General features: G+C 37.5%; 5 protein-coding genes and 1 long non-coding RNA gene across 15 annotated transcripts; 2 read left to right on the forward strand and 4 right to left on the reverse strand.

Moving 5' to 3' along the window:
* Positions 1-160: 160 nt before the first annotated feature.
* Positions 161-8012, reverse strand: LOC121246143 (PX domain-containing protein EREX-like). Of its 3 annotated transcripts, XM_041144160.1 has the most exons (11): positions 7934-8012; positions 7509-7840; positions 7060-7170; positions 6334-6432; positions 6044-6130; positions 5252-5360; positions 4322-5103; positions 3270-3434; positions 2936-3178; positions 1773-1991; positions 161-611 (listed from the first exon to the last, which is right to left on the reverse strand). In XM_041144160.1, the coding sequence occupies exons 2-11, from the start codon at positions 7773-7775 to the stop codon at positions 348-350; spliced, it is 2346 nt and encodes a 781-aa protein (XP_041000094.1). In that variant the 5' UTR covers positions 7776-7840; positions 7934-8012; the 3' UTR covers positions 161-347. The 3 variants fall into 3 exon arrangements, with proteins under 3 accessions (XP_041000094.1, XP_041000093.1, XP_041000095.1); XM_041144159.1 differs by having other exon boundaries at positions 7509-8006; XM_041144161.1 differs by lacking the exon at positions 7934-8012 and having other exon boundaries at positions 6334-6424; positions 7541-7678.
* Positions 8013-8497: 485 nt separating this feature from the next.
* LOC121246145 (putative pentatricopeptide repeat-containing protein At3g15930) lies at positions 8498-11113 on the forward strand. The gene has a single exon (XM_041144163.1). The coding sequence runs from the start codon at positions 8601-8603 to the stop codon at positions 10866-10868; it is 2268 nt and encodes a 755-aa protein (XP_041000097.1). The 5' UTR covers positions 8498-8600; the 3' UTR covers positions 10869-11113.
* A 414-nt stretch (positions 11114-11527) lies between these two features.
* Positions 11528-15307, reverse strand: LOC121246146 (protein FAR1-RELATED SEQUENCE 6-like). 4 transcript variants are annotated; one of them, XM_041144167.1, is made up of 3 exons: positions 15151-15292; positions 14078-14284; positions 11528-13895 (listed from the first exon to the last, which is right to left on the reverse strand). In XM_041144167.1, exon 3 carries the CDS (start codon positions 13893-13895, stop codon positions 11892-11894), a length of 2004 nt encoding a protein of 667 aa, XP_041000101.1. In that variant the 5' UTR covers positions 14078-14284; positions 15151-15292; the 3' UTR covers positions 11528-11891. The 4 variants fall into 4 exon arrangements, with proteins under 4 accessions (XP_041000101.1, XP_041000100.1, XP_041000098.1 ...); XM_041144166.1 differs by having other exon boundaries at positions 11528-13946; XM_041144164.1 differs by lacking the exon at positions 14078-14284 and having other exon boundaries at positions 15151-15307.
* A 729-nt stretch (positions 15308-16036) lies between these two features.
* On the reverse strand, positions 16037-17725 carry LOC121246148. Its single transcript, XR_005937060.1, has 2 exons — positions 17304-17725; positions 16037-16287 (listed from the first exon to the last, which is right to left on the reverse strand). It is a non-coding gene; the product is annotated as an uncharacterized LOC121246148 (long non-coding RNA).
* Positions 17726-18157: 432 nt separating this feature from the next.
* On the forward strand, positions 18158-20080 carry LOC121246150. Of its 2 annotated transcripts, none has more exons than XM_041144170.1 (3): positions 18158-18362; positions 18597-19170; positions 19698-20080. In XM_041144170.1, exons 2-3 carry the CDS (start codon positions 18604-18606, stop codon positions 19830-19832), a joined length of 702 nt encoding a protein of 233 aa, XP_041000104.1. In that variant the 5' UTR covers positions 18158-18362; positions 18597-18603; the 3' UTR covers positions 19833-20080. The 2 variants fall into 2 exon arrangements, with proteins under 2 accessions (XP_041000104.1, XP_041000105.1); XM_041144171.1 differs by having other exon boundaries at positions 18353-18484.
* On the reverse strand, positions 18798-24185 carry LOC121246149 (DEAD-box ATP-dependent RNA helicase 35). 4 transcript variants are annotated; one of them, XR_005937062.1, is made up of 4 exons: positions 24018-24185; positions 21945-22898; positions 20717-21633; positions 18798-19200 (listed from the first exon to the last, which is right to left on the reverse strand). XR_005937062.1 is itself a non-coding variant. In XM_041144169.1 (3 exons), the coding sequence occupies exons 2-3, from the start codon at positions 22841-22843 to the stop codon at positions 20769-20771; spliced, it is 1764 nt and encodes a 587-aa protein (XP_041000103.1). In that variant the 5' UTR covers positions 22844-22866; positions 24018-24185; the 3' UTR covers positions 20519-20768. The 4 variants fall into 4 exon arrangements, 2 of the variants coding, with proteins under 2 accessions (XP_041000103.1, XP_041000102.1); XR_005937061.1 differs by lacking the exon at positions 18798-19200 and adding an exon at positions 19987-20276; XM_041144169.1 differs by lacking the exon at positions 18798-19200 and having other exon boundaries at positions 20519-21633; positions 21945-22866.
* Positions 24186-25017: the final 832 nt, after the last annotated feature.

Consider the following 25017-nt stretch of genomic DNA (forward strand, 5'->3'; position numbering starts at 1 on the left):
TGAAAGACTTATTTTATATATTTATTATTCTTCTACTTTTAAGTCTATATATTCATACAAGAACTCGATAATATCTTCTTTCATTTTAACATGGCAATCCAAAGGGTGATGACTTTTGAGCATTTATTTGTGCAAGAACTGTTGAAATTTGAAAAGAGACTATCACTGCAAATAGGTGCCCGCGAGCTTCTCAAATTAATTTATTCAAGGAACGATATGATACAACAATGTCAATTAGTAGCCAGACCTGATATCATACAGAACTACAAAACTCGATGCGTTTTTTACTGGGATGACAATATAGAATTTGTCAGAAAACCATATATTCATCTAGTAGATCAACCGTGTTATCGTTCTAAGAACTTGCTTAGAACAGTTTTTCTCAATGGAACTTCCTCGTCCTCATCATCTTGCTCGGGTGTACCATTTGTGTTTAAAGCACAACGGATAACTGAGTTGACCTGTTTCCTTAATCCAGCATTTTCAACGAATACATCTGTCAACATCTTCCTCAACTCATCATCTGTTGTCCTTTTATTACTGCCATTTACATCGCGAGATTCGTCCACTACTGCAACGGCATTTTCTACATCCTGTGCAAGAAGCTGTGCCTGTTCCAATTTTACAAACCATGTCAAAGATTCAGATGCACAGATGTTAATAGAAAGGGGAAAAAAAACGACCTAAAAATAAATTATATTATGAAGTCTAAACCCAAATATACAATGATAATCTGCACTTGTTAGATCTGAAGGAGAGAGGAAAAGGGCAGGCTTTTTTATGTACATGAATAACTTTCTCATCAGCCTGAAATGCACCCCAGAAATACGATGCTAGAACTGTGAATAGAATCCACAATTGTGGGGCTTTTCTGACTTGTGTAAAATCTATAGAAGATTTCACCCTTCTTTTTTTCATGCCCACGGAACATAAGTGCGCTGAATGTACACCATTTGGATTTGCTCAACGAGGGAAAATAAAGAACATAAAAAATAAATAACAGGTTGGTGTTTTCCTACTTTTGGGCAAAAAGAAATGAAAAAGTGTCACCGACTAATACTGAAGTACTATCATGGTCCAAAAACGGCCATTACAATCATTCATGGCGTCACGTGGACAAACAAGATGGAGATAAGAGGCAATAGCTACGGTATACTGACTATATGGACAAACGAACATGGTAAACACAAATCAAAACTAGCCCTTCCCAATTTTCACAAGGAGTTAATGTGAAGATAGTGACATCAGAAACCTAGCAAAATCAGGAAATAAAGAATCGCCTGGTGCCCCAGAATCTTATCAAATAGAAACCGGTTAACATGTAAACCCGTAACCTGTACCCAAGTAACTATGGGCATATTAAACCTAGATTGAACCAGACATACATATACTGACACATATTGGTTTATACATATTTCTTAAGGTGTTGACAATGCACTTTCTTTGAATTATTCTGAATATAAACTAACTGTACTCCCTCAAAGACTTCATTCCAAATGTGGCACTTTGTGGTACTTTCACTATGAACAGAGAGTTAACACGGCATTGCTTTTACACAGTTTCTTTCTTTAAGGCTTGACAAGATTTGAACACTGATAAATGGTACAAAACATAGCCCACAAGCAACCGTTAAAGCATGTGAACTTATATCTAGACGACTGAACTTTCACACACGAAGAGTTACTCTTTAGAACAGCATTCAAAATTGAGACAGATTGCAAGGACATATTACAACAAACAAATGACAGAATTTACTAAAGCTGTTAAGATACCTCTGCGAGTAGGAGGCCAATTCTATTATCAGATGTTGTCAACAGATCTATGGCATCAGATGGTGATGAAGTGTCCAAAGTTAATTTATCTTCCTCTTCAACAAGAAAATTAAGACTACATTCTTGAAGCCTACCACCAAGAATTCCACATTCATGCAGAAACTTTGTATTAGCAGTATTTGCATGTTCCATTCTTTGCCTTTCCTTTTGAAGACTCCTCTGGAAGACACAAGGAACAACAGCATGAAATAAAAGGGTTTTGCAAATGATCTAAAATAGCATGGAAATGCTAGATGCAACCCCATCAGCAAGGAGAATTTATTAGAAAGAAAATAGTTCTGATTGGAAATTAGTTAGAAAAATAGGCAGCGAGCAAGGACTCTGGCATGTTGGCACCTCCATCCTTCCCATAGGAAGTGATGCTAGGGTCTTGGATGGGGGTTCCATCCCCCAACAACTGGTGCCATAAAATTTGCCTAGGAAAGAAAATAAGGTTAGAAAAAATAAGTACAACGAGAGAGCCAAGGCGCTAGAATATCATAAGACTTGGTTGTCTGGTCTTCCATGTAATCTTTGACAGAGCCCAACATGTCTAACCCATTAGATTGGTTATCTCCCATTCTCAGGAAACTGGAATTTCTCCCAATCTAATGCTTTGAGACATACAAGTTTATAAAATTAAAGCAATTAACAAACCATATGCTCCAGATGGATACTTGTGGACCTTCGACAAATACTCTAATTAATTCTTATTTCACATGATTTTACCAAAAGTCACTTAAGGTAAACCAGCAGTCATTAAAACCATTTATATGCATGGTCTCAGGGAAATAAGGCCATATATTTCAGACCAGGACTCCGGCCTTACTTTTCTTTTCTTTTTGCGTCTAACAAAGTATTCTTCCTCTTGTTATTTATTTATTTATTTTTTATAAGTAAACGATTATATTGATATGAATAGGCATAGCCCAAGTACACAAGATTCCTCTTGTTAATTATATAAATAAAGTAAACAAAGCCCTAAGATATTCACTAAAAAGTAACTATACATAAAGAAACAACCAGAACAATCAAAAGGGAAAATTTTACTTCAAGAAGAATAGAAGGAAGAACCAGAAACTTCAATTGACAAGTAAGAAAGTACGTAAAAAGAAAATGAGTACCTCTGCTTCTAATTTTTCTTTCATTAGTCGGCTGAGCTCCTGCTTCAATTCTAACTGAGAACTTCGAAGAGATTTGACCTCTTTAACAAGCAACTTAACGTCTGCCTTTGATTTTACCTCAAACTCTTCATGTTGTTTCTGCAAGTTTTCAAGCTGTTCTCTGGCAACATCTAACTCATGCAGCAACATTTTGTTCTCCTGAACGATTGATATTTTGGTTGACTCAGCACGCACCTTTTCATCCTGGAATATTCTTGCACATCATTCACCAAAGCCCCTAAAAATTGAATAACAAGGAGATCGAGATAAATGATAATGGTACAAAATTCCATACCTGTTCAAGCTTCAATTTTAATTCCATCTCCAAGCACTTTGCATGAAGCTCCTCCATATCCCACTGCATTTGTGTCAATTTCTCCTTTTCAATTAAAACAGCCTGCTGCATGTTATCTTTACAATTCTGTCTAGTAATTTCAGATTCCACTTCCAAATCTTTGACCTACAACAGCACATCACCATAAATGATATTAACGGATAGTATGGTACTTAAATTGATCTTGAAAAAAATTTAAGCATGTCAAGGCCCTCATGACTTTCTTTTCATTTCTTTCATGTTTGACACTCTCCGTTAACATGGCTTGGGTCAACGAGCACATATTCTAATTCTGCACACACAGGATGTATTTTAAGCATAAAAAGCCACATCCACAGTTTTCGCATATATTTCCATTAGGCTCACCTAAAATTTCTACCAAGGTACAAGATAAGACTAAAAGAACATGTAAAAACCAGAACACTCATTTCCCCTGAGCAAATAAATTTTAGCCTAGATTCTCAAGCGCGTCGAACCTTATGATGTCTCTCATACAGCTATCACAAACAGGTTAAGACAGCAATATTGAACAACACTCTTCCTTTTTAAGGCCAAAAAGCATTCAGAAGTTGAAGTTGATATGTTGAAAACTCCTAAACAATACATGCAAAGATTTTAATTCGCCAGTATCAATAGAGTAAAAAGGCACCAATTAGATGTAAAACTTCCATCTTAATTTGATGCCTTCCAAACAGGAAAAACGAATGAAACGACAAGAAATATATGGCCAAAACATAACACTGATGTGGCGCAACAAACGAATAATAAACCTATCCAGACTTTTCTCCACTTAAATCAAAATAGAACCACAAAATTTGAAATTTAATCATGGTTAGAAAAATGAAATGAAACTTATACAATACCAATTCACCATCTAGAAACACCCTGAAACTATTGAATAGCCCCAACGCGGCTTATGTGAACTAGAAAGAAAAAAGTGACTGGGAAACAGACATTGAAGAAATAAATAATTACAAGAACCAAAAAAATTATATAACTGCTACAGAATATACCTTTGTTGTGAGAAATTGTCTCACCGAAACTTCTTGATTCAATCTTGCTATAAGGTCCTCGAAATCTGTTTTTGCTGTGGCTAGTCTCCGCTGCATGGTAACAAGTACTCTGTTCAGTCTATATCGTTCGTCAGATGGAAGAGCAACCAGTAAGTCCCTTGGAAGCTGTGAATCTGGATTTACAAAAGAATCCATGTTCTTTGGAGCTTCAGAACCTCTGGAATGGTCAGGGTAACCACCAAAATAATTGGCTTCCCCTGTATTTGACATTTCACTACCTCTTACAGAACTCAAGTCACTTCCAACACTCTCTGTTGAGAGTCTACGAACATGGCCATCCACCTCGCAATCCCCTAGTTCAGGAAAAAAGTCCGTTCCATCTATGCGGAGAGGTTTAGCACCAGAATTATTCCCAATTACCTCATCCCTGCCTATATTATTGACCTGACTTCCCATATTCATTTGATGCCTTGAAAATCTTTGTAGGCTCTCCTGAATAAATTTTCTGTTAAACATGCCATGTTTGACAGTCCTTTTATATGGATCAATTAAGTATTGTTCGGATACGGATTTCTCCAAGCCAGGATTAGTAGAATTATCATTCCGACGCCTTGGTGTTCCAACCTCAGATATCTCATAAGGAGTATCATTACCATAATCTGATGCAAACAAACCACCAGCAAGCCCAGAAACATCTGAGTTGGAACGGAGCAGAGATGATAGAACCACACCACCAATTGAAGAATTAGCATCCGGAGTTTGCTGATTCTCATCATAGAATGCTGAAAAGTAATAACACAAGAACCCAAATTAGTTTGGAGTATTATCTGTAGAGTACATATATTCTACTCTTTAGGATCACACTTGGTGCACTTAAGAATTAGGAAACCATGTAATGCTGATTCCAAGATACATCAAGGAAACACCTACAAGACCTCACAGCGGCTTCTAGCTCAAGAAAGGTCGCCACAGGAGCACTTCTTGATACATCAATGTCTGACAATAATTTTCCCATCCAATCCTCCAAAGAATACCTCCGCTGCAACAAACTAACTGTGTTGAGAATATTGTAAATGTTATTTTGAGGGGAAATAGGCCTGATTTTTAAAATTTTTACGTGGGGAAATATGCTAGATTTATGAAATCTTTTAAGTAGTTAACAAAAAGAGTATTAACTTGATAGTATAGTGGACGTGCACAATCAGTGACTGCAGCCAAATATTATACAAGTAGGCCATTGTCCTCAAATTGCATATAGTGATTGAACAAATAAACCAAAAACTTATAAAGTATTGTCGCTGAATACATGTATTATCGCCACGTACTTGGACACGATTTTCTTCTTTCCTTCTACAGTTTCAGGTCTTGGATATACTTCCATAAACATCCATGCACTTCAGGAGAAAAACTCAACTCCAAGAACCCATTAATTCCTCTTACCAGGGTTAAAGTAAGAGAGGGGACAACTCGCTTATCAAAAACAGAAAAAAAACATGGGACATCTCAAAACTTCTCTACTAGTGGATCCAACATTATTTCGTATGGGGGTTACAAGAATAAGTTTCAAAATCCATATAATGAATTGCCATCATAATTTGTCTCAGAGTGTATATCATAATATCTAGTCTATCAATTATTTTTGAATCGTACAAAATAACTAAAGAAAATTTGAGCATTACCACAGAGAGTTAGATAGACAAACAAGAAAAATTTGCAATCTACCTCTTCCAGCAGGGTCTGGCTTTTTATTTTCAAAATCCCCTTTGGAGGAGCTGGAGGCAGATTTTTCTTAGGAAATACCTGCCTGACCTACAAAGCTAAAAAGAATGATTATGTCCTCCAACCACAATATGCAAATGAATGTGTTCGCCATAGTAGAGGATAAGAAAAGGTCAAAAAACATTGCAAACTTTGCAAAATGCACTGTTTTCCTAAAACAATGCAAAATGCATGCAATGATTTAAAAAGCAGGCAATTCCCTAGTATCACACTACACAGGAAATGCCACTTACTTCGGAAAAAAGCTTTAAAAAATCGTTAAATCTGCGTAATATCCCTCGAATTGTGGTGATTCCTTCTGGTGATTGTAAACCAACTTGAACCCTGTAAAACTGTTCTCTATGAATGTTAAAATAGAAAATAGGTAAAGTGGTGTTGAATTAAAATAGAACCAGAACAAAATGCTACCAAGACAATTCCAATGGCAGAACCTTTGCTGATAATATAAACCCATTTTACTCACAACACTCAAAAACCTAATGTCCAATAAATTACATAATCCGGCTACCAGTAATTAGAAAAACAAGCACTATTCAATATCATTTAATATTCCAAACCGTACCTCATGAAACTGTTAGCACTAAAGAAGACAAGAGAGTGGAGAAAACATATGATACATATAACAGCATAGCAGTTCTATCCAGCCCAATTAAAGAAATGGGTAAAACTAGACAGCTTCAAATAAACTCTTCATCATGTATGAAAGAAGAATATTGATAAACGTTATTTTTTTTTATAGAATAAACTTTTACTCTCTTTACATAGACAAGTACACACATATACTCCCTGTCAACTAGAATACCACGCTCAGAAACATGCAACAACTTTAGAAGGTAACTACCAATACTAGTCGAACTTGAAAACAGCAAAGTGGTTCAATTTGAAATAAATTTTTTTGATGGTTAGATTGGAAATAATAAACCATAAAAAAGTATGTATTAAGAAATGCTTATAGATACCACCACAGGATCTGAGCCTCTTGATTTGGAAAGGAAAACCCAAGAAGGAATTGAGATGCAGTAACTCCAACCAGTGTGGAAATCATGCGGCCAGACAGTTTCACGTCCATCCTACATTCAAAGGGCAGGGCAGATTATCGCAAACGAAAAGATTTATATCAACCTAAATTCCCAGCTCTCCGATATGTGCAAGTGCCAGTAGAGATTAAATTAATAAGACACGGAGAAAAACCACCACCCTCCAAACCTGGTGATCTAAAGCAACCCCGAAAATCAGCGACATAAATCAAATTCAATCCTTTGAGGGAAATTAACAACAGCTCCACCATATCAAACATTCAGCTCAAACGAATCGAAAATCTTACCAAAAACACATAACCCACCAATTATAGTTACAATTCAACCCCATAAAACGATAAAAGTCGATCAAACATGAAAAAGAAGGGTACCCATTTGCGAGGAGGGGGGCTCCAATCCATACCCAAAGGGAGCGGCGACTTTCCGTCGTGGCGGTGCTTGGGAGGGCTGCGATTGGGCAACACGCTGTGACCAGAATTGGGCTTGTAGCTGTCCAGGAGATCGTCGTCATCGTAAGGGTCAATCGTGGAATTCGAAGAGGAAGAATCCCGGCGATGAGAGAACGGTTCAAGAATGGCATCGAAGAAGTCGAGGTTATAGTCGTCCAAGAGAGAGAGGTCGTGCGCGTACAGATTCATTTCGATATCTCAGTTGTGATTGTCTTTCTTTTCTTTTATTTTATTTTATTTTCTTTACCGAGTTCCTAAAACAGAGAGAAAGAGGGTGAGAGAGAGAGAGAGAGAGAGGGTGTGTACTGTGTAGGTCGGAGCCGAATGATTATTTATTTTCTTCTTATGTTGGAGTTGCTGCCTGCTCCTGGTGATATTCTTTCAACGGCATTGAATACTTTCTCAACCATTTCTCCCCGAAAGGAGACATTCTTGTCGCTACGTTAAATAAATATATATTAAATAGAATATCAGCCTATAACTGCAATACACCTACCTGATTTTTTTTTTTTTTATTTACCCTTATACTGTAGGCTGATATTTATATTTTTACATATTAAAATAGTTCATGTTTTTGTTTCAAAAAATTCTCCTGATCATTCTATAGTCTAGACTCTATGCTCTACATTCAATAAAAAAACAGAAAAACATCCTCATATCTTATAAAAAATTATAGATATAAAATATGAAAGTGAAAGTTGACTGATACATATCATTCTTTTTTTATTTTTAAATAAATTAATTATATACCCTAATTTTGAAATTTTTACTATAAATAAGATTTTAGAGAGAATAATGTTTTGAATATTTAAAAAAAAATTAAATAGACAAATTTCAAATATTTTTTTTATACTTTTAAATTTATTTTTTATATTTAAAAAAATTGCTAGTTCAAAAAAATTTGTAGGTAGGTTACGGTAGTTGTCCTTTGTTTTTTAGGTCTTCCAACAGGTCCATGAAAACTGAAAAGGCAGGGAAGCCGCGCAATTTGTTTGCCTCTCTCCGTCTCATTGTATGCCGCCCTCTTATGTTCTCAAAATCCACTCGCTCTGTTCTCCTTTGACCTTGTCAACTTCACATTCCTCATCCCTCGAGCAAATGATCTCCATGGCATCCGTTTCCCCAACACGCATCTCTCCACACTCCCATCCTCGCTCCCTTGAAAACCCATTACTCACTCTCTTCGAAAATTGCAAGTCCATGGACCAACTCAAGCAAATCCATTCCCAAACAATCAAAACAGGGTTGACATCAAAGCCGGTTGTACAAAATAAAATTGTATCCTTCTGTTGTACGCATGAATCTGGCGATATGAGCTATGCCCGTTACATGTTTGACACCATTCCTGAACCAAGTGCGTTCATTTGTAACACCATGATAAAAGGCTATTCTAGGATTCATCTGCCTGAAAATGGGATTTCTATGTACTTGGAAATGTTGAGAAGGAATGTCAAGCCTGACCATTACACTTTCCCGTTCTTGTTAAAGGGTTTTACACATGATATTGCATTGGCATGTGGGAAACAGTTGCATGGTCATGTAGTGAAATATGGGTTTGATTCTAATATGTTTGTTCAAAATTCTTTTGTACATATGTACTCTTTGTGTGGTCTGATTGATATGGCTCGTGGTGTTTTTTATTCGAGTCAGATAAGGGATGTGGTTACTTGGAATGTAATGTTATCTGCATACAACAGAATTAAACAATTTGATGAAGTACGGAGGCTTTTTTATGAGATGGACAAAAAGGGAGTGTCGCCCACTTCAGTTACCCTTGTTCTAGTGCTATCAGCTTGCTCCAAATCCAAGGACTTAGATATTGGCAAGCGGGCTCATGAGTATGTCAAAGAATGCAAGGTTGAACCCAATTTGATATTGGAAAATGCTTTGATTGATATGTATGCAGCTTGTGGAGAAATGGATCTTGCGCTTGGGATTTTCCGGAACATGAAGACCAGGGATGTGATTTCTTGGACTGCCATTGTTGCAGGGTTTGCCAATGCTGGAGAAGTTGATTTAGCTCGGAGGTATTTTGACCAGATGTCTGAAAGAGATTATGTTTCATGGACTGCCATGATTGATGGGTACCTTCGGATGAACCGGTTCAAAGAGGCTTTGACACTTTTTCGTCAGATGCAAACTTCAAATATAAGACCGGATGAGTTCACCATAGTCAGTGTTCTAACTGCTTGTGCACATCTTGGGGCACTTGAATTAGGAGAATGGATAAAGACATATATTGAAAAACACAAGATCAAGAATGACGTGTATGTAGGAAATGCTTTAATAGACATGTACTTTAAATGTGGAAACGTGGAAAAAGCGCAAGGGATTTTTAAGGAGATGCCTCGGATTGATAAGTTTACATGGACAGCGATGATTGTTGGTCTTGCCATTAATGGGCTTGGTGAAGAAGCTCTGGATATGTTCTCTGAAATGCTAAAAGTTAGAATAGCACCAGACGAGATAACTTACATTGGTGTTCTATGTGCTTGTACTCACACGGGCATGGTAGACAGTGGAAAAAGGTTTTTTGCTAGCATGACCACCCAACATGGGATTAAGCCCAATGTCGCACATTATGGGTGCATGGTTGATCTTCTTGGCCGAGCTGGACATCTAAAAGAAGCTCATGAAGTTATAAAGAATATGCCAATGAAACCAAATTCAATTGTCTGGGGGGCACTTCTTGGTGCATGTAGAGTACATAAAGACGCAGAAATGGCTGAAATGGCAGCCAAACAGATTCTTGAGTTAGAGCCTGAAAATGGGGCTGTTTACGTTCTATTATGTAATATATATGCAGCTTGCAATAGATGGGAAGATTTGCGTGAAGTAAGACAAACAATGAAGGATAGAGGAATCAAGAAAACCCCAGGTTGCAGTTTGATAGAGATGAATGGTATCGTCAATGAATTTGTGGCTGGAGACCAGTCACATCCTAAATCTACAGACATCTATTCAAAGTTAGATGAGATGACAAGAGACTTGAAAATTGCAGGGTATTCACCTGATACATCAGAGATTTCCCTTGATGTAGGGGAAGAAGATAAAGAGAGTGCACTATACCGGCATAGCGAAAAGTTGGCTATTGCCTTTGGCCTTATTAGTTCAGGACCTGGGGTCACAATTAGAATCGTGAAGAACCTTAGAATGTGCGTGGATTGTCACCGTGTGGCAAAGCTGGTGTCAAATTTGTACAACAGAGAAGTAATTGTTAGGGATAAAACTCGATTCCATCATTTCAGGAACGGTTCATGTTCATGTAAAGATTATTGGTGAGTTTGCGAAATTGGCAGACTGTGAAGCGTTGAGTAGTCTTCTTGCTCCGTATATCATCTGGCTTTGAAGAGCAACAGAGCATCAATACTTTCAGGGGATTCTGTACCATGAAGAGACAAATTACAATATTATAAGCTGGCATTTGTAAAGGACTACAATTGAGTTTTTTTTAGCAGAAAAGCCTATTTATTTTGTAGTCGGATACAAGCATATTAAAATCTATTCGTGCCTAGTTTTATTTTAAAGCCGTCTGTCTATTCAATTAGGGCTAGAGTGCCTCGGATGTGAAATTACAGAACTTCTATCATAAAAAGAAACTCTACCTAAAGCTCTGTTCTACACCACGTAAATCCAAAAAACTTTAATCTGTTGCTTTGCCTACCAAGGAATTGCTTGCCAACGAGTTTGGAATCAAACCCATTTTATGCAAACAAATTCTATGAAATCCCAGACAACCTGAATCCTATACCATCAAACCCATTCTCCGCGACGAGGTATAGTCAAAACCTGCTACTATGAAGATATAGTTTAAAATTTACATCAACTCAAATTGGCTTTTTCTTTGCATTCTAACGTCTCATGATTAAGACTTGTATCAACCAGCATGCAAAGAAAAACACACTCCAGATCCAAAATGATGATGGTGGAGATTTGGAAGAAATAAACAAAAAGAAAATGACTTTTTTTTTTTTAACCTCTAGCTCTTGCCAAAGCCAAGTCAGCACTTGGATAGGCTTTAAATTAGTTACAAGTGTCACTGTGCATCATAATCAACCTCCATTGTTATGGATTTCACCTATTAGGTCAGTGTTTTGCATGCCTTAAATACTCTCTGGCTAGGTGGTTTCTCTGTTTCTGTTTTCTCCACAAGACGTATAAAGCAGATGCTGTAGGTTCTGGGAAATTGTACGTCAGAATTTGGACTTCTTTACAAGTTTCCTCAGATGCTGAAAGAGATCAAGCAACAATATGTACAAACTTCAAGTTACAGAATTGATAAATCTGGATCCTCCATCTTATATGCTACATTGGCTGGTCCCCCACAAGATGAAGCTTGTTTAATAACTCCTCCATCGCTTGCAATGCAAACTTGTAACGATCTTGTGATTTCCTCCCTTCCTCCACAACCTGCACCACACATTTGTACAGATGATCATGTCTATGAACTGGGTTATTGCTGTCGATACCACTGGAGCTGTGATCAAGAATGTAACTGCGCTTAATGTCCTTCCTCCACCGTGAAAGAATGTACTGAGGTGGAATCTCCTCTATGCCATTTTGATTAAGGACAGACAGTGCATGCCTGCATAAATAACCTTTAAAGTTGAACAAACCACAAGCACAAAGGACCTCCATTTCAGGTGCATTATACAGAACCTCATACATTGTTTCCCTCCTGTTACCCTCAACTTCAACTTGTTCCTTGAAAATGTACGTAAAGATCGGTCCGTCAACATTTAACTGTCTAGTGCTAAAACAAGAGTACATTCCCTCCACCTCCCTCTTGAACATCCTTAATATGTCATTCGTGTACAATTTTGAGAGTTGCAATTCAAAATAACTTCTTGATTTCAGCATATAACTTGAATTTCTTGAATCCATATCTGCCAGGGATTCAAGCTGATGTTTTGTCTGCAGAATTTGATCGTACTTATCTAAAAATTCTTTCAAAGGAGTTTGTTTGTCAATATATTCTTCAAAGAATGAAGATACACCATCGCTTGGCTGGATGGGAAACATTCCAGCCAAAAATGTCTCCTTCAAATAAACTGGAACCCAGCGTTTTCGATCTTCATATAATGCTTGAAGCCATTTATGATCTCTAAGTCCATGATGTTGCATCATATCCTCCCAAGCTGCCTCGAATTCCTCAGACCTCACTGAGTAATAAACTGCTGTACTCAATAGTTCTTGGATCGATTCATATTGGAACAATCCTCCCAGTTTCTCTGGAACTTTCTGCATGATATGTAATAAGTACAGACAATGAGAAGCTCTTGGGAAAACATCAGAAACAGCAGTCTGTAAAGTAGCACATTGGTCAGTAATAATGGCTTGTGGAGGGCGTCCTAACATACACGTAAGCCATGCCCTAAACAACCATGTATATGATTCAATAGTCTCACCTGCAAGTAAACCACAACCCAATAGCAGAGATTGTCCATGATGATTCACTCCAACAAAAGAAACCAGGGGAACTTCATATTTATTTGTCATGAATGTAGTGTCAATAGCAACTACATCACCAAAATAGCCATACGCAACCCTTGCTCTTGCATCTGTCCAAAACAAATTCTTCAAACATCCTTTCTCATTTAGATCTATCACATAAAAGAAGTTTGGATCCATTAATTGTGAGCAGCAGAAATAATTAAGAAGTGCCTGGGCATCTCCTTCTTTAAGCTTCAATTGATTGCCGTAGTCGACATTATTCCCAAATTCTCCTTCATCAACATCTATACTTCCATTATCCTCTGCATTGATAACCACTGTCCGAAACAGCCTAACTTTTGGTACTTCTTCAGTACCATCTAACTGCAATGTTCTTTTGGTTCCAACACCCAGGTGCTTGTGAGATTTATAGAATTTTCCACTTTTTGAGCTAATCAAGTGATTGTGCTCAAGCTCCACTTCAATAATTCTCCACCTTTTGGAGTCCATCAATCTGAACTTCATCATCGCTGGACAGCCAGTTCTTGTTTCTGGTCTTGGTCGGTTTGCTTCACTTTTCTTTTTAAAACCTGCACTACTACAGCTAAGTTTTCCTCTGTATCTTTCCTTACTCTTTCTATACCATGTATTGCTTACTCTAACCCCAAATCCCTGATCCTTGGCATAACAATTGTAAAAATAATATACATCCTCATAAGACTCAAACTCCATTCCAACAACGGGAGGAAGGGGGTTCTCTCCTTGAATTATGCCAGTTTGACCCACATATTCCATCATTGAAGAATCTCCTTCTATCTCATATTCATCAGCATCATCATCACCGACTGGCTCACTGTTGAGAGAAACTTCATCCATCTAGAAGAGAAAAGGAATCAAAGAAGCGTACACAGATATGTAGTAGTTGTCCTGACAACAACAACAACAAAAGGAACGATAGTGTAAAAATTATTCGACTTCAAACTAGCAGTCTGGTTTCTAGTAAAAGTATAACTAATACTTGGTGAGTTCATTAAAAATATAGAGGGATCATACTTTACCTTCTAAACTGTCATTAAATCCAGGAGATTTTATCCATGGGTAATAAAATGTGGATTTCTGTAAAGAATGTTGATTGGGTCTCTCAAGACTCTCTCTCAGTGTAAAAAAACATCACAAAAAATGTGGTCCACTGGTAGATCCTCAAAAAAATATCTTGGATTACACCTTGAGACAAACAAGTCCAAGCATGTCCGAGGCCAAGCAATCTAGCTCCCAAAAAAAAAAATCAAAATATGTCTAATATATATTATCTAGATTTCCATCCAAATGACACTTTTCTCAGGAAAAGTTTTCACCTTGGCAGATCCAAAACTGGATGACCCATCTCACATATCATTTATGCATGCACGCCCATACACACAGCAATTACCGTGATCAGAATTCAGACCCTACTTTTTTGGCAGATAGATGTAATATACAGCATGCATTTGCCGCGGAGGAGAGAAAATATGAAAATAACGCATTCCTTAGCAAAATCTCCGTAAAGTTAAGACGCCCTCGACAAACTTTGGCTGTCATTGATCTCAAAACTACAATCAGTGATCAAGTGTGGATATTTCTTTTTTCAATTTTCTCCATTCGAACCAAACATATTTTATTACCGAGAGGAAACTTTTTTGGAAATAGAAACAGCGCAAAAACCAGCTGAAAAAGCAAGCTCAACTATTGTTTTCTCCGAATTACTCAACATTTTTGTATTATGTCCAATGACATTATCCAGCACAGGCCTAGCCTGTGGCTCGTCACAAAGAACTACTCCTTCCCAGTCGTCCTAAAATTGATTGTTTTGATACGAACGAATTCTTCCTAATTTAATTCTCTAGTCCTAGTGTTCGTTTCAAGACCCAAGATTAAAAGTAAATTTATATCTATATATATATATATATGTATGTATGTATGTATCGCTTGAATTATTAGGAACCATCTTACATCACTAATTCCCCGAAGCAACAATAGCTATTCACTCATTCCTCCATCTTCTCCACTATGACTCGAAATTTTCTAGGGAAACGAAGTGAAGGTAAGAAAAAACGATCGAATTGATGGATTTTTAAATGGTAGCTGGACTAACCTGATCGGATATCTCGCTGGGGAGTCACCGCAGTGGCGGAGACTACGCTTCCTCGCAGGGAGCGTCACGCGCGTAGGTCACAGGTGCCAAGAGCTCTCGAAGTCCGCTACTACGAAGTGAATGTGATTTGTGTCAATACGTCTTCGGGTTAAATTTCGGAAATGCCCCCCGACCTGGATTAGAAAAAGAATCTCCGGTAATATTAAAGCACTCCCAGAGTCCCAATACTTTTGTAATTAAAAGCTGTCCATTCAGTTAATCGGACATTTCCTTCCTATTTTCTCCCCCATAATCTAATTGCAATTTGTTGTATCTACCAACAAATTTTACAAATGTAAATTCACAGCTAACGTAATTTGATATGATATATTAAATTTACTTTATAATAAAATTAATTTTATAATCTGACATCACATTAAGTCACGATTATATGAAAAAAGAATCGTTTCAACGATTATTAAAAAATAATAAGAGATGCAATTGATATCAATGAAAGCTCGACTATCTAAAATTAATAGAGTTTTTTTATTCTCTCCTAGCCATGTGCTTATATAGAATCTTGTTTATAAAGAAAAATGGGACTGCTTTGATCCCACCAAGTGGGATGTTTATGTACCAAGTGAGAAATTATACAAATTTTGTTTCTTCACCAATGAAATCCCATAAAAGTGTTATTTATGATTTATTTGGGCAGGTCATTCCCATTGTACATTGAGTAGGATTACGTACAAAGTCAAATTGTGCACAATTTTTTACAGCATTATAACGATGAATCCTTGATACATCCCACGTACATATTTGGGTCATGAAAAATGGTGATTACATGCAAGTCATATTGTGCAAAACAATCCTTAATACACATAAATACTGCATTCACACTGCCGTCAAATAACAATCCTTGGATTAAGTCATCTGGTAAAATATTGAGTCATAATATTCATTCCAATTGGATACAACATTACAAAGCAGCCTCTTTTTATTTTTTATTTTTTAACGAATCGAAACGACATTCCTAGAATACAAGAGAATCCAAGATTCTAATCTAAGTAGTCTCATTTTCTTGTTTTCTCCAATGTGCATACTTTTAGCACCAATCTGGCTTTTCTTTTCCTCAACTGTACAAAACATCAAAATCACCTGAAAATATCACAAGACAATGTAAATAAACTTTGTATTCTGAAAATATTACATTTAGTGCAAGGATTATTAACCTGGCATAAAGCAAGAAATCTAAGCTTAGAAACCACATAAATGTCCACCAACCCATGTACGTGGATGAAAAACTCATTTCAAAGAGAACTGTGAATCTCATACTTATGGTTGTCCACCAGCTGTAAGCAACCCAATGGAGGCCTCACAGAAATGGTTTACAACACCTGAAACCTAAAGACTTCACGCGGGAGATCCCTCAACCAACCCAATCTAATCCAATGATGTTCCAGGGAATAGTTTGGTAAGATTATCTCCTTCCAAAATTATAAACTCTACACAATAGGACTACATACATGGGAAAATCCTAGAAATGAACCTCAAAACCAAGACCGTGAATCAATATTGAACATGGCTTATAGATATCTAAGTGGCCATGTCAAAGTATAGACCTGATGATAATCTAACTTCTCAATAAGGAATTACTGATCCGAAAGCAACCTAAGCTTATAGTTCTTCATTTTTTTTCTTTTCTGTTAAGCTAAGCTGCAGCATAAGTGACCACTCAAAAGATAGTTATGATTAAAACTAGACCTTTTCCTCAAGGTCCAATCCCCCTATATCCTGCCATAGCAAAAATAGATTTGATCCCTCTATTTGTTTTGATTGCCTTCACAGTATCATCAAGATGAATAGTTCTACTTCAAGAAAACCGCACGTCACTTCCCTATCTTACCTTTCATCTTCTTTTCTTAGTTGTAAATGTGCCAACTGCATTCCGAGGAAACTAAAACAATCGAGTACAGGAGGGTTTAAAAGTTATTTCATTTCATGTAAGCAGGTCTAAATTTTTCAATTTGAGCGGTGCGACAATATAAAAATTATAGTAATTTCATCTTGCGTTACGAGAATCTGTTCACATATCAGATTATATGTCAATGGAATGCAAACGAAAGAAGGGACACCAAAAGAAAAAGCTGTTGAAGGGGTGAATGACCAAGCACCTAAAGGAAAAACTGATGCGAAAGGAATCGAAGTACCTGGAGGCTTGGGAGGGGGGCTTGTGCGAGACGACGACAGCGGCAGCACCCTGCTGTGATTTCTCCCAAATAGCCCAAACTCCAGACAGAAAGAAAGACAAGGAGAGAGTTAGAGAGAGAAAGACGAAGTAGATGGAGAGAGAAGTATCCTCACCTTCGAAGGCGCTCAGGAGAGGTGGAGACGAAAGGAAACGAAAAGGGGTCCCTCTCTGAGATATGTGGTTTTGAAACCTTCGACGGAGCCCTTGTTCCCACGCCGGCGGAGGTCTGGGCTGGGTGGGCTCGACCGGCACAATGCACGGTGGCTGGCCACTGAAAATGAAAGAAGAGGGGCAGGCTTCTGAGCGAGAGCAGAGAGGAGAGAGAGAGAGACGAAAAGAAATTTCTTTTTGAAAAGCGTCTCACTGAAAGTTTCTGACACATGAGGGTACCGATGGAGAGATACCTTGGGCAGAGAAGTTGGCAGTGCTGTAGAGAATAAAAATATATGGTAAACGGGGGCTGAAAACGTAAGGGTATCATAATAGAAAAAAGAAAAAATACTTATTACTGTTGACACAACTTTTAAATATTACACTTTTTTTAATTTTATTATTTTATTATTTTATCAAATATTTAATATATAAATTGAATTAATTTAAAAATAATAAATTCAAAAAAAATTTAATAAAAATATGAAAAAATTTAAAAATATATGTTGCATGAAGGTTGTGTAGAATTGCTAATCATAATATCATTACCCATGTTAAAATAGCCTACCAATCGGCAATCACAATGCCGACAAATATAAAACGTTTTTTTTCAACTGCTAGCAATTTCCTGGCACTCGTTCGCTAGTATGACTTGTACATGCACCTGAACACACGCAACATAGAAACTTCTCAAATTTTCCAGCCCCTGGACGCTGCAACACATGCTTTGCCAGTAACCCTTCCTCTTTCTTACAAGTAAAGCAAGCAGTACCGGACTGATTTTTAAGGGAGCTCAGTTCAGTCTGTTTTTTAAAGCTGCAACTTTTGTCAGGCAAGCACCCATCATTCCCTGTCACTAATCTGTGTTATACCCAACTTTTCTACTTTCCCACTCTAAGAATTATCAAAGCAGTTTTCTATTCTTTGCATTTGCAGTTTTTCAGGAAGTATTTGGTATTCTTGGTTTGCATTTATGATATATGTGCCTGCTTGTTTAAGATAGTTTTGGTTTTCACATCTGATCAACACTGGTATGCTGATGTTATTGCGGACATACTTTGTGCAGGAGGGAAATGGGTGCCATCTCTTTTGAGTTACAAATTCATGCGTCTCTGAAGGAGCTTTCAAGATTCAAGAATTTTATGACTGCAAGCATTAGTAAGCATGCTACTTATGATGGATACAGATTCTGGAATGAGATTTTGCGAGATTTCATCAGTGAGTTCGACAAGCTGTGTCTCAAGGCAGTTGCAATGACAGGAAAGGATAAGCAAACAAGCCAATGCAATCTGGAAAAAAGAAGTTCAAGTGGTACAAAAATGCTAACAGATTCAAATGTTTCAGCACCAAAGAAAATGGTGAACCCTCAGTGTTTTTCAAGCAAGGCTTGCATCAGTGCTTGCAAAGGGAAGGGAGTGTTGCAGGCTGAGATAGTACAACAGCTTAACGGACGACTGAAGATCCTCGAAGAAGAAACTGAAACTATGAAGAAAGATATATTTGGGGCTCTGCAAGAGAGCAGAGTGCTGTTGAATGAGATATGCAAGCAGTTTCTGATTATACAGCGTTGCATCTGCCTTCAAAATCCAGCAATAGGACAAACATGGGTTGATGATACTTTGGCTGCAAACTCACCAAAGGTAACTCTTCCCGCTTTGAAATCCTCTCGTCTATTAATTTATGAGAAATGATAATTACAGTTGTGATTGTGTAAACGCCACGCAATCATTTTAAAAAAAGTGAATAAATAAAGGACTCATAAAAAAAATTAGTTTTTTAATAGTAGATCCTACTCTTTTTCTAAACGACTGCACAACATTTGCACACTCTACAATTATATATAGCATTACTCTTAATTTATAGAAGTTTATAGTGTCACTTGACTCATTCTTTTGTGCTTCGGCTAGGGGAAAAAAACAAAAAAAGAGTGACGAATAAAATATCACATTGTTTAGAAACGAGAAATTCTTAACCTTTATAACAATGAGTTAACTCCTTCCAACATTTCTAAATTTTCTTGGCATCGGCGTTCGGTTAAATGAAACGAAAAGATATTGGTTTGTATAGGCATTGTTCTATGATTTTCAATGCTCATATGCTTACCTCTTTACAGCTATAATTATATGCATTGAAGGCTTTTATCCTAATGCATGTTGTTTATGAACAGGATGGAAAAATGGGGGCTGGTCTATCAGATATTATTTTCCCTGAACCAAATCTGTCTCTAATCACCAGAGATCTTAGATCTAAAATGATTGAATTCGATGAACTTGCTTTAAGTACTGCACGAGCTCTCAAATAGTCGATTCGCCTCGTCTGAGATTTCATGGAAGTTGTACAACCACCTTGTTTTGATTCCTTTCAGATATAATATGATACTGTATTTTCTGCTCTCGAGTCCATTATAAATTTCAGTACGATGATTTACTGTTTCTCATAAGAATATGTACCAAAGATTAAAGAATCAACTTTCTAGTGCCATATGCACATCCATCTGGAATTACACTGTAATTTGTATTCAAATGAAATATGTAATACTATGGTCAGAAATGGACCCTATACGTCTCACCATGAGATTTTACCGAATGGGGAATATTCTTCTCATTGCAGGTTGGGGTGAAGAACCATCCAAGTGTTTATTTTCGTTCTTTCTTCGCTTGGCATTATCTCAACCTTTTCATAATCATGTAGAAAAATCTTGCCAAATTCATTCAACCCAAACCTAGCTCCATGGTAGTTGGCCGCTCTAGATGAACATAAGTGGGTACATAAGTGGGTGATGATGAAATCTGCATCCTTCGAGTTGATTATTAAAAAAACATGAAGCTACACCAAAGAAAAGAGAAGCGAGGCTAGAACTAGTAATGACAATGACAAGAGAAGCGTATTGGATCTTCACGCATGCCATGCATCAGCTTTCCTACGAAATCTAAGTAAAGTATGCACTCTTTATTTGGTGCAACATATTAAGACAGGCATCCCATAATATGCTCGAAGATTCCACTTCATCATAGTTACTGTGAACGTTTCTAGCTGACGTACAACACATTCAGATATTCGACTGAATCAAACTTATCGGGACCATTTCTACAGGCCTTATCCCCAAATGCATCATGCATGAAGATACAAGCATGTAATCCAATTCTGTTTCATTTGCGCAATTACAAGATGCAAAAGAGTGCATACCATATTTTTGACCATGTGAAGAACGTCTCTACAAATATAAGCTCGGTCAATATCATATCTCCCCTCGGTAACCACCAGATCCAAAGTAGTCCCTTCTGGAGCTGGAAATAGCCATGCTTTTTTGATGTTCAAATTTCGGGCAGTCCCGAATACGGTGACCAAGCCCACCACAATATGCACAGCCCTTAACCCCACTTGCATTGGCAATAGCTTCTACATCTTCCATCGGATCATTTAGCTCAGCCAACACAGGTGGAATTCTCTGTTTTGCTTCTTGCAAGAGGTGTTTCAAATCAAGAAGCGTTGTCTCACTCTGATTCTTGTTTATAAATGTTGTAGCTATTCCTGTCTTGCCACATCTTCCAGTTCGTCCAATCCTGTGAACATAGTTTTCAATCTCTGCAGGCATGTCATAATTAATGACGTGTTGAATGTCAGGAAAATCCAACCCCTTTGAGGCAACATCAGTAGCAACCAAGACATCTTTCTTTCCTGCCTTAAAGGATGAAATGGCATACTCTCTCTCTTCCTGGTCCTTGCCTCCATGGATGGCTACAGCTTCGACTCCTTTCAAGAGGAGGTATTCATGAATGTCATCCACATCAGCCTTGTTCTCACAGAAAATTAAAACAGGTGGTGGGGTTTTCTGCAGGCATTCAAGAAGGTAAACAATCTTGGCCTCTTGCTTTACATACTCAACCTCCTGAATCACATCGAGATTTGCTGCTCCAGCTCTTCCCACATTAACTGTCACAGGTTTTACTAGAGCACTTCTAGCAAAGTTCTGAATCTTGGTAGGCATGGTGGCAGAAAATAAGAGAGTTTGCCGTTGAGCTTTAAAGTGGTCAAAAACTTCTCTTATATCATCTTCAAAGCCCAAATCCACCAATCTATCTGCCTCATCTAAAGTAAGATACCTGCATAGAAAGTAGTGGCACTAATATATTATAAATCAGTAATCAAGATTGGCATTCATGCAACTGCAGACAAAATATTTTAGAAAGCAACTTGGTCAATTTTTTCTTTTTTAAAAGTAGAACAAAAAGTGACCATAATGATAACAAGATAATGCGGGAGATGCATTGATGCAAGTGAAGGAGAAGTAAAAAAAAAAATTGAGGAACAGTAACATGAGTGACAAAAATTAACGGCTAATGATTTAAATAGTTTCCGGCCGATGCAGAGGAGCGAATAATCCCATCAATATAAATAGAAGCCAGTTATATACCTGCAATTGTCAAGATTCATTTTTTTCTTTGCCAACATATCCTTCAGTCTCCCAGGAGTAGCAACCACAATATGAACACCCTTCTTCACAACATCTAACTGCGATCTCATATCCACTCCTCCTATACAGAGCAAAGGCCTCAGTTCTGGATAACCAGCCTCCCTCATGGGAGTCAAGAACTCTTCCACTACTTCAAAAGTCTGCCTTGCGAGCTCTCTTGATGGGCATATAATCAAACCAAATGGCCCCTCCCCTGGAACGATAGGCATCATAATCTCCTCCTGCAGCGCCACCATTATCATTGGCAGCACAAAGACCAATGTCTTGCCTGAGCCTGTAAACGCGATCCCAATCATGTCCCTCCCAGATAAAATCACGGGAAGACCTTGCACCTGAATAGGAGTTGGTCGTACAATTCCCTTTGCCTTTAGCATCTTCAAAATTGGTTCCGGAAACCTCATATCCTTAAAATCCTTAATTGGAGGGAGAATGTCTTCCCCATCAACTATTATGTGCCACTGCTTCCGAATTGCATCACATTCCTTTTTTGACATCCTTCTGATTGGCAATGGTGGCTTCCATCCCGTCAACAGAGGCTCCTTATAAGTAATCCCTTTTGCCAGTTCACGAACAGACATTAACGTTTTCCGATCTGATAAGTGCTCAATCATTTCCTTTTCTTGTTGCACAATCTGCTGGGTTGGACTTATCTCGGGTTGGTCTCGCTTCAGCTGGGATGCTTTTACAAGAAGGCTTGGTTTGGCCTCAGCAAGTTTTGCTTTCTCCAACTCTTCTTCAAGTGCAGAGGATGTGCCCTTTCGCTGAAGAATCTTCTGTGCTTCCATGGCTCTACGCTTTGCCACGGGAACATATTCAACATAATCATCAGCTTCTTCCATGTTTTCAGTTCTTCTAGCACCAACTATTCTCAAGGAATTACAGAATATTCAGCACCTATGATCATAAACAACAAAATAATTACACAAAGTCAGTTATCTAAAATAAGTAAAACTAGTGCAATATTTGTAAATCAGTTTTATAAGTGAATGACAAACAGAGTGTACTTCTATTAATTTGTTATTGTACGGTAAATGCTCTCAGCGAAGGCAATTGAGATTAAACAATTTAGCAAAAGAACAGGCAGATCAAACGAGTGCAATAGAATTTGCAGAGCTGAGCCAAACTTATATTTGAAAACTCTTGTCAGAATCAAAGCTCATATTCTCACATTTTAATTTCAGTTAAATTACGTATAAGAAAAAAAGCACATATTTTGACATCAGCTAAAGGAACTCCTTTAAAACTACGAGTACGGGCAATTTGCTGCATTAACTGAAAACCATTTCTTCGGTCAACTCAATTGTATTTTTTATACTGTTTTCAGAAAAACCCGACGACATAAAGATTCAAAATGTCTAGTTTGTACTCCGTTCTTCAGTTTCCCCGGAAACCAATCAGCATACTACAACCGATATATCCAGAGTGCTAAGAATCTCTAATTCAATGAATCTCAAAGCAAAAGACGTAAATCCAAAACATAAAAGTGGTTTTTGTGTGCGCGCTCATGTGTGGGGCATACTATTAAGGTGCGATTTTCATATATACCGAAAGACAAAGAATCATAGTTTCCACTACTTTGTTCATCTAATTTCTTTTCTCCTCAATTTTTCTAGACAACAAACAGCTTACCAAATGTACTCAATATTGATTAATTATTGCAAACTAAAGGTAATAAATTGTATTGGAACCAAATGGCATAAGAATCGGGGAATTAAAAAAAAAATCAGTGTTGGTGGTCGTGGCAGAGGCGGCGTAAGCAGAACCCGTCACTTAAGGTAGCGACGGAGACTGCGGCGTGTGGAGCGAAGTGCTTGGCTGAGGCGTGGAAGTTGGGGGCACCGTTGGGCAGAGAGGGGCAAGATCCTCACTGTAAACTCAATTGGTTCATGAGCATTGAAAAATCGCAGACCAAATCGCAAATCAATGGGCAAAATTGCAGACCATAGAAGAGAGAGATGGAGAGACAGAGATAGACGACGAACTCGAAGGGAGAAGAGAGAGATAGGGGCTTACCAGAAGAGAGAGAGAGAGAGAGAGAGACCGTGCGTTGGGACTCTCAGAGAGAGGTCGTGAGGTCTCCAGTGGGATTTTGAGAGAGAGGCCGTGCAGGGGTGAGGGGAGCCGTCGCCTGGGGTTACAGCTTGTAGAAGAAATGAAGAAGCTTCGGGGAAGGGGGGAGAGAGTCTTCGTGGCTGTGACCGCGTAAAACGGCGCTGTTTTACAATATAAAAACGACGCCGTTTTACGTGGACTGCGGCACGTTTCGGCCCTTTTGGACTGGGCTGTCGGGTTTTTTTTTTTTTTTCCCTGAATCCTAATTCAAATCCTAAAAGTCTAATCTAAATCCTAAATCGATTTTAATCTACGTTTTAATCCTAAGTTTTTTAGTCATAGTTTTTATAATTTTTTTATCACTTAATTTTAATTGTTAGTATTTATTTATAAGTTATTCCAATAATATTTAATAGGTTATTATTAGTATTACACATTATTATATTAGTTTCTTAATGATATATTAGACTTTCAAATTTCTCCATCTGCATTCTCGATTATTGCATTTCATAAGATTACCATTAAACAAGTCTTTATCTTGAAACAATTATTACGATTACCAGTAGACATAGATAAAAATATTTTTAAAACTCCTCCACTTTGACAAATTACAAGAGAATGGAACACTCTCGTGATGATTTTTACTATGATGGAATTATTATAGATCTAAACCTCTCTCCTTCCTCTCTCTCTCCAATAAAATTTTAAGATTTTCTCATCTCAAAATGATTATCCATTAGCACTAAAGTATTGTCCGCTACTTTTTTTTTCTTCCACAAAACAAAATTAAATTGGATCATGAAATTCTGTTTTAATCTTTTGAATAATAGTTTGCATAATGGCATGAGAGATTGATATAAATTATTTGCAACATAATTAAAGCTTTCTAAGAATATTTGTAATTGTTGCTTATCTTTTATTTCATCAGGAAATTTATTAGCAAATTCTGTTGTTCTACTGA

This window comes from Juglans microcarpa x Juglans regia, chromosome 1S, assembly GCF_004785595.1.
Source record: "Juglans microcarpa x Juglans regia isolate MS1-56 chromosome 1S, Jm3101_v1.0, whole genome shotgun sequence".
NCBI lineage: Eukaryota > Viridiplantae > Streptophyta > Magnoliopsida > Fagales > Juglandaceae > Juglans > Juglans microcarpa x Juglans regia.